Below are 10545 nucleotides of genomic sequence, written 5' to 3' on the forward strand. Positions count from 1 at the left end.
CTAATTTTTTGTAGTTTTAGTAGAGATGGGGTTTCACTGTGCTATCCAGGATGGTCTCGATCTCCTGACCTCGTGATCTGGCCACCTTGACCTCCCAAAGTATTGGGATTACAGGCGTGAGCCACCGTGCCCAGCGGGCAGATGCAGTTTTTAATGGAGCCTGAAGTTTTAAGATAGAAGTCGCTTGACTGTATGCACAAAGTGCAAAACCTTGAGAGGAATATGCCAGGTGTGGAGCCCTGAAGGTTAAGCTTCACTGGTTCACAGTAAGTCCACCTGTGAAACTGGACCCTAGGGAAAGTGAGGAGAATCCTTAAAGAAGAGGAAAATGAGAAGAGCTTTCCAGGCAGAGGTGATCTCCATGGGCAAGGCATGGTCTGTTAAGAGGCCAGTCCTCTTGGCACCAAGAGACATGGTGAGAGGGTCTCAACACCTCTCCCAGGGCCATGGCCTCCACTAACGGAGTCCTGTGTCTTCTGGGGACAGTTATGTAGGTCTGAGGAGCACAGCATGGCCAGAGGGCAGAGGCATAGGGAGGCAGCGATGGACAGATGGGGAGAGGGGAGAAAAGCAGCTGAAACTACAGCTTCAGGGAGCAGAGGGCAGGGACAGGTTGAAAGGGACTTGTACCGGTGGGGAGCCCTGACATTTAAGATTTGGTGTCACAATTGACCCAAGGACAGGCTGTCTGCCTCAGAACAATGACCTTAACAGGGTGCAAAATTTTAAGAGAATGATTTTAAGAGGCCAGTCCTCTTGGCACCAAGAGACATGGTGAGAGGGTCTCAACATCTCTCTTAGGCCCATGGCCTCCGCTAATGGAGTCCTGTGTCCTCAGGGCCAGGGAGCTGGGCCACCTCATTCCTCCCAAGACAACAGTTGACTCTTTCTACAATTTGGTGTCCATGCTGAGAAGACCTACATGTCCCTCAAACTCTGAAGTTGAACACAAAGCTTCTCCACGCCCTCCAATCTTGTCTCTTCTCCAGATGGGAATCAGCTCTCTTCCTCACTTACTCACAACACCGGATCAACAATGGGTTGTTTGGCTCCTAGCAGTTCTTGCAGGGGCCCTCTTCTCTCCCTCTCCCTACTTCTACTGATTCCTTTTTGACACTACTATTTGTCATGGCTCCTGAGGGAGAGGTTGGGCTATCTCCAAATAATCTACCAAATCCAGATGCAAATCTTACCAGGTCCTGTTGTCAACAGCTCCCAGTACTGAAGTCCAGGCCCAGTTTCTGGCACTCAAGGTTCTCCATGATCTAACCACTGACTCTGTGCGACCTCAACAGCCTGTCTCCACCTCCTCCCTTTCCAGTTGCTAGTCCAGCGGGACCCCTGACTGCTTCCCCAACCTCCTACCACAGATCACAGTGCTGCCCCTGGCCAACCCCCTCAGGACTCACTTCCTCTGAGGCATTTATAGAACCACACTCTCCCATCTGTCTGTGTGGCCCCTTGCCCTGGGCGGGGATGTCTCCCATAATCTGTGACACTTTAGAGGGCTCAGAAGCCCCATTTGCTCTAGTCACTGGATCTCTCTGAGCTGTTGACTCCTTTGTTGAATGAGACCACACCATCCACACCAAAGGATATGATAATTGTAATAGTGAACACCTAGTGAGCAAGCACTGAGCTGAGAGCTTTTGGATATTATTTCATTTACTCCTCACAGCACCCACAGAGACAGACCTTACTATTCCACCATTTAACTGAGGCCGAGTGCCTTGCCGAAGGGGCCTTCCCCGGCCAGACCTCCCTTGTGTGCACTTGTGCATCACAGGGTCCTAAGACTGGGCCTGACATACAATGAGTACTTAGCAAATATTTGCTGACTGAAGTAATTCAAGAATGAATAACCCAGCCGGCGATTGTGCCTGGACCCTAGCTCTGGGCTCTTCCTTGCCCACTGAGCAGGAGTCTGCTGGAGAACATGGTTGGGACAGAACTTGGCATACAGTAGGTGCTAGTGTGTCGCTGCTGCTGCTGCTGTTGTTGTGCAGGAGGGGTGCGGCGGGGAAGGGAAAAGGACGGCTTCTACTTCGAGTCGATCTCCCCCACCAGTCGGAGCTACCCGCGGCAGCCCGGGTTCGCATCCTCCCAGTGCCCAGGCCGAGTGGGCTCCAGCTTGCTTTGGGAAGCATTCAGGAACAAACGTGGACAGTAGCGGTCAGGAAGGGGATTCCCTTTCCCCCTTCTCCCAGGAGGAAAAGAAGTAACGCTGCCGCCACTGCCCTCTCTTTCCAGAGTGCGAACGCCGCCCGCGACCAGGGTACCACACATTCCTCCCTAGCGCTAATCCCAGCGAAGCTCAGGCCGCAGTCCCCTCCTGCCGGCTGCGGAAGCTCCAAGAAGCGGAGACTCACTCGCCCCCCTGCCCCTGCCACCAGGCCAGAGAGTCTGGAGTTCCGATTCTGGCTCCCTGGGGCCTGAGTGTGCGACCCCAGGCCGGTCATTGTAGGTCTCTGTGCCTCCCTGTTCCTGACTGTGCAATGGCAGCGGGTCAGGGGCGCGCCGTGGGCGCAGGACGTTCCCAGGCGCCAAGGGCTGTGACTGACCGACCTGGGCTTCCACCGTGGGGCTTGGGACATGCAGACGCTCCGGGCCGGGAAGTGGGGACTTCGGGTGCCCCACTATCCCACTCCTAGAACGCCCACTGCTCACGAAGCCTTCCTGAGCTCTACCCGAAGGAGCTGACAGCCTGGAGCCGAGGCCTGGGCGCTTGGGGGCCCACTGCTTCTCTTTGGGCCTCCTATGTTCATGGAAGGGGAGTTTCCGCAACCCTCCCACTCTCGACCAGCAGATCCCGCTTCATGAGAGAGGGAGACCCACCAGGGGCGGTGGAGAGGCAAAGTGATCTAGGGTCCCGGAAAATTGGACAATTCCCTAGACCAGATGGCCCTCAGTTTCCTCCTCTGTAAAATGGGGCCTGTAATAAGCAACTCTCTAGATTCACCCTGGTTTGCTGTGAGGATGAACTAACATACTAGTCTTGAAGTCTGTGACGCTCCAGATGTTCTTGGGAATGATGAGTAACGCGGGTCCACAGGCCGCCCCCTCGGGTCCGGCCAGAGCACCCGCAGGAACCGAGGAGCCTCGACCCAGCGTAGGTCCTTCCCGAAACAAACACCTTGGGTGCGGTGGGGCAGAGGACCGGGACGAGGCGGCCAGAACTGCCCTGCGGAGAGAGGCTGGGAGGCTCCGAAAACCTGCGGTAGGGGGAGCGCACCGGGGCTTTAGGGGGCGCAGCGGCCAAGGGCAAGAAAGTTTACATTCCCAGAAGCTTCTGCACGCTTTCTCCCGCCTTCCTCTTTTCTAACGCTTCCCTCTCCTCTCTCCTCTCTCCCTCTTTTTTCTCCTTTTTTGTCCCCTTTTCCTCCATCGCTTTTGCCGGCATCTTTCTTCTCTGGGTCCTTCTCCCCCACTTTCATCTCATCGCGCTCGCACTTCATCACCAGACAGCCAAACCCCCTTTCCAATTAAAGTGGAATTAGGCAACTCAATCAAATTAGTTCCCCATTAAAGCCCTTCTTTATTAAACCGTTTTCTTGTCCTGCTATTAAGTTTCACTGCCTGGCGGAACTCGAGCCGGCCCCAGAAGTTTACCTTGGGATGTCGCCGGACCCAGCCGAGGGGAGGAGTCACTCTTTTCCTGGAGCGGGGGAGTCACCCTGCGGGGAGCGGGAAGGACTGGAGGTTGAAGGAGAGGGTCGGCCCAGGAGCGGCTAATTTGCTCAGCTCGGCGTGAGGAGGGAAGGTGAAAAGGGTGAGAGACGAGGTCTGGCTCGAAGTCGCGTGCTCACGGCCACTCTCCCAGATTACACCTTTTCAAGGAAGGCAGCATGCCACCCCCAACCTCCCAGAACCCCGTAACTCCCAGGCTGTAGCCCTTGTCAGGAGAACGGTAGCAGCCACCCTGCTCAGCCGTCGCCTTCGCTGCCTGTGGTGCCAAACCTGAGATGGGGAGCGCGCAGTGTGCGACCCGAGTTACATCCAAATCCGCACCCGGGAAAGAGCGGGAACTGGGCCCCCAGCCTTGCAAGATCCCTGTGACGACTCCGGCCCGCGATCCAAAAACTAAGAGCCCTGGCAAGGCGACCCCTCCGCAGCCTGGGTGCCCAAGCTGGGGTACACACTGGGTTCCCGCTGTTCAGCGGTCGCGAACCCTTCGGGAGTTGTGAGCTCCGCGCCGCTCTGGTGGGATAGGTCCTCCGGTACCACAGGAAGCCTCCTCTCCCAGTAGCCCCGAGGGTCGGAAATCCCACGGGACCTCGGTCTAGCGTCTCCTTAGCGCCGCGGCCTGAGCGGGAAATCAAGACCTTCTCCCGCGACCCCCCGACCCCCTACTTCTCGAGGAGCGGGACGGGATTCGGCGTCGTTTTCTTAGAAAATAACATTTATTTCTAGCTCATATCTATGCAAAGGAAAGCACAAAGTGCTGCTCCGGAGCAGCGTTTTCCGCTGCCGGCCCTTCAGTCAGGGCGTTTGGCGAGTCCCGGGAGGCGAGAATGAGCCCGCGAGCGGGCGGTTCTGGCTCAGTCACACGTCGCTCTGTTCCTGCTTCAGTGCGCACCTTGACGGCTCCTTAGGGACAGACCAGCCGCAGGCAAGAGGGGTAGGTGGGCAGGATTCGTCCCGAGTTTCCAATATATTTAATCTATAAACCTGATAAGTACAATGAGCGCATAGTCTAATTTTTTTTCCATTTTGTCCTTTTTTTTTTTTTTTGCTTGTTTTTGAATGTTTCTCACGTTAATATCGAGGTCACCTACAGATTACAATTAATAACTTAGAATTCCATTTTATAACATTATACACTGGCTTGTATATATATATGTATAGATTATATATAGATTTATACATATATAAAAACACACTGCACCAAGGAAACCCATGCTTAACGGCGTAAGCAACAAAGAGAGCGACAAATAACGCAACTAGGAAAGTGCACCTTAGAACTTGTTTCCTTTTTTTTTCACAATTGTATCGATATATATGTGTGTCCCAAAGACTCGACTCAGTGCCAAGAGATTTATACATCCTAAATTTATATTTGTTAGAGCGAATATTTAGATTTTTTTTTAAAAAAGTGGGGGATGGGGAGACACAGAAAAGACTCTCGGATTATCCTGCCATCCACTGAGAGCCGGATGAGCACAGCTAAGGAGCCGCAGGAGCCTGCGCTGCTGTCGCAGCCTCTGAATTCTCATGAATTCCCGGCCTTTTGGAAAGGGGGCTGGGTGAGGCTGGAAGAGGGATCCAGAGGTGGGAAATGAGAACCCAGGCCGCGTACCCTCTCCGAGAACACCTTCATCTGTCTGTAGCTGCTCCCCCTTCGCTCAGCCTTCCCCACCCACCCTCCTAAACAAACCCCAAAAACCATCTTGGAGTGAGAAGACCCCAGCCAGGGCGCAGAGAGCGCGCTGGGCGAAGAGGGGTCGGCGGCCCGCGGAGACAGGGCTGGGATTCCTGTCTGGGGAGCGGCCGGCTGCCAGGCCCCTTGCCCTACTGCTTCTCCGGAGCGCCATTGACCATAGGCCCGTACAGGCCGCCGCCATAGGTTGGCTCCTTGTGCACCGCCGCAGCAGCGGCGGCCGAGCGGTCACGCATGAGATCGCTGAAGGCGTAGTCCATGGGCGGGCGGAAGCCGAGCGTGGGCACCAGGCCGGCAGTGGAGTAGGGAGCCATGAAGGCCAAACCGCGACTGTGCGCTGCCGCCGCGGAGTAGGCCAGGCGCAGCGGACTGAGGCCGAGCGGCGCGCCCAGCGGGTAGGCGCCCGCTTCGGCACCGAAGTGACTGGCGTTGGGCTGCAGTGGCGAGAAGGCTGAGCGGCTGCTCAGCGATCCCAGCGCTCCAGGCGCCATGGCGCCGGCCAGCAAGGGTCTGTGGTGTGGGGGTGCGGCGGGCCCGGCCTGCAGCGGAGCGGGCAGCCCAGGACCCCCGCTGGCGGCGGCGTCGACGCGGCCGGGCCACGCATCGTCTGCTGCTGCTGCAGCACCCACGGCGGCCTTATCCGGGGGCGCCGTAGGGCCCAGGCCGGCAGCCAGGCCCCCACGGTGGTGGTTCAGCACCTGCTCGATGGCCTGCACCACGTCGCCGCCGCAGCCCTGCAACACCAGCTCCAGGACGCCTCGGCGGTGGCCCGGGAAGACGCGTGTCAAGATGTCCAGCGGCGTCCGCTGCCGTGGACCCGAGCCTCCGCCCAGCCCCGGCGTCGGCGCGGCCTCACCCTCTTCTTTGTCAGCCTCTGAACCGGATTCAGAGCCCAGAGGGCTAGCGGAGCCCGGGCTGTCCTCCTCGCCGCCACCGCCACCAGGGCCGGCGCTGCCTGGGCAGCTGCCACCTGCCTCTTTGGAGGCCCGAGCTAGGGGCGAACCCGAAAAGGACTCGCCATCACCGTTCTCCGAGCCTGAGCCGGGCCGCACCTCTGGGGACGACGTCCCAGGCCCCGAGTCTGCGCCGTCGGGTGATAAGGGCTTCACCGGCGGCGGCTGCGGGCTGCCCGGGCGGCCTGCCTGAAGCAGCGTCTTGGGAAACAGGTCAAACTTCTGCAACTTGGCCTCTGGGAGGGGAGAAAACGTGTCGTGAGGAGCGGTTAGCTAGAAGACAGCAGTCACAGCACCTCGGCCCTTTGGATCTCAGTTTCCTCTCCCTCAGCCCCACAGCCCTTATTCACTAGGCTCCAGTGCTCCCCTTTCTTTTTGCTCTAGCATTCCTTCCGCTCTGAGCCCCTACAGCCTTGTCTCTCTTTCCCTGACCCCAGGGCTCCCTCTCTTTCTGTACTCCTCAGAACCCCAACTACCTGTGCCCTGTAAACTCGATGTTCAGTGCTGCTTTCCCCCACATCTGTGCCCCAAAACATCCACCTTTAACTTCCTTTCCAGGCCTGCCCTGCCCTGGAGAAGTGGCCAGGTCCAGGGTTCAAACAAGAGACAACATAACTTCTGCCTATACCACGCTGTACAGAAGAGCCCACTGTACATTAGATGCCTGCCCCGGCAGTGCAACCTGTAAGGAAAAGCGCCTTGGTTATCTAGGAGGTCCCAACCTTCTCTACAGGCAGAAGTAGAGCCCCTATTTCTAATCCACCCTTTCCAAAATTGAGACCTAAGAAGTTCTTCCCTCCCAAGTTTAGAGCGATCCTTCCTTTCCCTCAATGGCCCTGGCCTAATTTCTTTCCTCCCCACAAAAAGCCACGGGGGTCCAGAAAAAGAGGGTGGGGCTAGGCAGGGTGTAGGAAGCGAAGAGGAAAAGATATAGGAAAAAAGACCTGAGAAACCAGGGAGGGTGCGGCAGAAGCTAGAAGGAGGGAGGGCGCAGCAAGCGGTTGTCCAGAGTATTAGGAATGCGAGAAGGGGAAAAGAAACTAGAGCGTCTCACTTCCTAGGGAAAGCAATGGGGCGGGTGTCAGTTAAAAGAGGGGAGGGATTCCTTAAGAGAGTTGGGAAGGAGCAAAGGGAAAGGGCCTGTGGAGAAGCACGGAGGGAAGGAAGATGCGCAGGTTTCCACCTGGGTAGAAGACGAAGCAAAGAAGCAGGGACCTGCCTGCCTTTGGGTAGAGGCGAGTGAAAAAATTAAAGCGTGTCCGTTTGGGCCGGCTGCAGGAGAAAGGGGTAAAGTGCAAATGCTACAGAAGCGGGAGGAAGGAGAGTTTCTGTATCCACGCTCCATACCCGAGGCCGGGCGAGCGGTGAACCCTAGCAATCGGGGCGACTGGACACGGGGTTTCTACTCTTTCTGAACGGAGACAAGCCCCTGGGCCAGGCGCCCCAGAGCTACGATCCTGCTGCCCCTACCTGCGGCCTGGCCGCGCTCTCACCTGAACCGCCTGCGCCAGCTGCTCCGCCTCCGGTCCCCGCGGGCGCTCCCGCTCCGGGTCCCCCGCCGTCGGCGGCGCACACTGAACCGAAGACCTCGTAGGCGGGCCTCGGGGGGATGATGCCGTTGGCTGCGGCCAGCGCCAGCCCCTCGGCAGTACCGTAGAGCAGCTGCAACTCGCGCGCCTCGTTCTCCTCCTGCGCCTGCTGCCTGCGCAGCGCCACCTGCGCCGCCATGACACGCTGGCGCTCCGCGATGAGCGTGCACTTGGCGCACAGGCAGTCCTTCCAGCGACAGTAGCGTTTGTGGCCCTTGAGTGCAGACACCACGCCATGGTTGCGACAGCGCGCGCACTTGGGGGTCCGCGGGTACTTCTCGGCTGCCCGCAGCAACAGTGGCGGCCCCCGCAGCAAGCCGCCTGCCACGCTTACCGGTAGCGATGCGGCGGCTGCCGCGGCGGCCGCCACCGACGCCACCGACGCCACGGGCGGCCCAGTGGCTGTAGCCGCCGCTGCCGTCGCCGCGCCGGGCACGCTGGGCAGCTCCGAGCGCAGCTCCATGACAGGACCTGACCGGAAAGAAGGTGGGAGAGGGGAGAGACCGGGTGAGGAGCACACCGCGCACTAGGCCAAAGCGCAGCCTTGAGGAACCCAAGTTGGAGAGGGATATTTGGGCCACGGAGGCTGGGCTAGCGGGGCCAGAATTGCTGGGAGGAGGTACAGTCGGAACCTCCTTGTGAGCCCTAGCGCCTTCACCCCAGTCCAGCCACTGCTGCTCTTAGAGCTGATTTACACGCTGGGGTTAAGATTTTGTCTGAATCAGTAATTCTGCTGGAAAAAATAAAGAGACATGTAAAGTGTGAAAGTCACTGATTCAGGTGGTTGTAATGAGGATTTGGAAAAGTTAAGATGATACCCCAAAGCTTAGCCTAATTGAGGTGAGACGGGTGAGAAAAATGTTCGTTTGACAGGACTGGGATTAGAGCCACAGTTTTGGCCCAGAACTTAGGCCGATGCCAAGGGCAAAACAGGAAAATCCGGAGCAAAACGGCCAGTCTGGCGGAAGGGTGAAGAGGAGAGAGATGTGAAGGAGCAGAGTTGAGCTGGTTGGGCCCGAGTTTTGTTTCTTTTTGTTTGTTTATTTTTAATGCAGGTGGGGGCAGAAGCTTTGGAGAGAAAAATCAGCAACAGAAAGAATAGCTTTAGGAAGTAGAGTGGGGGCGAAGAAACAATTCGGGCAAAGTTAGGCCCAGTGGCTCTGGGACCGGTAAAAATGTGAGCCCCAAAAGTTCCACGGTGCGGGCCTCCAGAGAGGGGGAGAGAAAATGTGTGTGGAGTTTAGTTTAGGACTGGGAAGTATTAAAGAGAAAAATTCGGCCAAAGAAACTTTCTGTATAGGCAAACCCAGCCCAAAGATGAGCTTCATGGGCAAGGAAAACAGCGAAAAGCAGCTGATCTGGGTGTCCAGGATCCAGGGTCCGCGCCCAGGAGAGGGGAATGTGTAAGTAAAAAACTCCACAGGCAAAGGCTGGGGGAGGGGATTGGGTAAAACCTGCGGTGCAATTTTTTAGCTTCGCAGTCTGGAGTAGAAGTCGGGGCGGAAGACGTATCCTGCGGAAAGTTAGGCATTTCGGGAGGGGGATCTTTCTCGAACACCACCTCACACTGCCCTCCCCTCCCCTCCGGGTTTAGGGACAGAGTCGTCAGACACGCCCTCCCCGTCTTGGGGTCCCAGGGGACCCCGATCGAGCGCAGGCTCCTGCGTCCTGATCTCAGAGTTGGGGTCCTAGGACGCGGATGGCCCAGCGGGCCGCACCAAGCCAGGGAAGTCGCAACTGGCCATAAACGGACACCAGAGTCCCACCCGCGCCGCAGCCCCACAAGGCCCAAGCAGGCCCAGCTCCCCGCTTCTGCCGCAGTCTCCTCTGCTTCCCATGTTCCCCGTCCCTGCCAGAGCCCGGGACAGAGTCCTTGTGTCTCCATCCGAGAGTCCCAGACCTCCTCTCTATGAGCGTTGCCTCCTCTCCCAGACCCCTCGGGCCGCGCCGTCCCTAAGCCCACGGGGCCCAGGCCTCCTCAACAGGGGCCGTAGACCAGGTCGCCACCCCCTGCTGTCCCGGCGGCTCTCAACTACCTGCCTTGGGTTCCGGGATCCTCCTCCGCTGGCGCTGCACGCGCCTCCCGGCTCCACTGGCGACGCTGGCGCTCTTGGCCTCTTCCCTTTGCCCCCGGCCCCTTATCTGACCACGTCACCCTCCTTCAGTCACCATGTCCGAACTTCCGGACCCCTCAGAACGTAGCGCAGTCCAACCCTTCCTTCAGAGATCCGGGTCGGAGGCTCCTCTGCCGGCCGCCTGGTTGGAACCCGCAACCTGACTCTCGCAGTGCCGGGTCCCCTCGCTGAGCGCGCTGGACGCTGCGCGCAGCCGGGGCCCAGTTGCCCCGCACTGCCAGACTCTCAATGAGAGGCTCGCCCGCTCTATTGTTGCTCCTTAGGGCTCCATTAGACAGAATTGGACAACAATGTGGAGCCTGCCATTGGCCAGGGGAGGCAGACGGCACTCTGATTGGCCGGGCCCGCGCCCGGGGAGCCCCGCATTCTACAGTGTCCGAAAGATTCGAAACTCCAAAAGCTCCACTGTGTGCTCCGGGAGGGGAGGGGGCGCGCCAGGAAAGGAGTGGAAAAAAGTGGGCGAGGAGGAACGTTGAAACTTTCGTGACAAG

At 58.1% G+C, this 10545-nt stretch overlaps 1 protein-coding gene across 1 annotated transcript; it reads right to left on the reverse strand.

The window, feature by feature from the left end:
• Positions 1–4716: 4716 nt before the first annotated feature.
• On the reverse strand, positions 4717–8477 carry DMRTA2 (DMRT like family A2). Its single transcript, XM_021922944.2, has 2 exons — positions 7824–8477; positions 4717–6566 (listed from the first exon to the last, which is right to left on the reverse strand). Exons 1-2 carry the CDS (start codon positions 8380–8382, stop codon positions 5509–5511), a joined length of 1617 nt encoding a protein of 538 aa, XP_021778636.2. The 5' UTR covers positions 8383–8477; the 3' UTR covers positions 4717–5508.
• Positions 8478–10545: the final 2068 nt, after the last annotated feature.

Source organism: Papio anubis, chromosome 1 (assembly GCF_008728515.1).
Source record: "Papio anubis isolate 15944 chromosome 1, Panubis1.0, whole genome shotgun sequence".
Taxonomy (NCBI): Eukaryota; Metazoa; Chordata; class Mammalia; order Primates; family Cercopithecidae; genus Papio; species Papio anubis.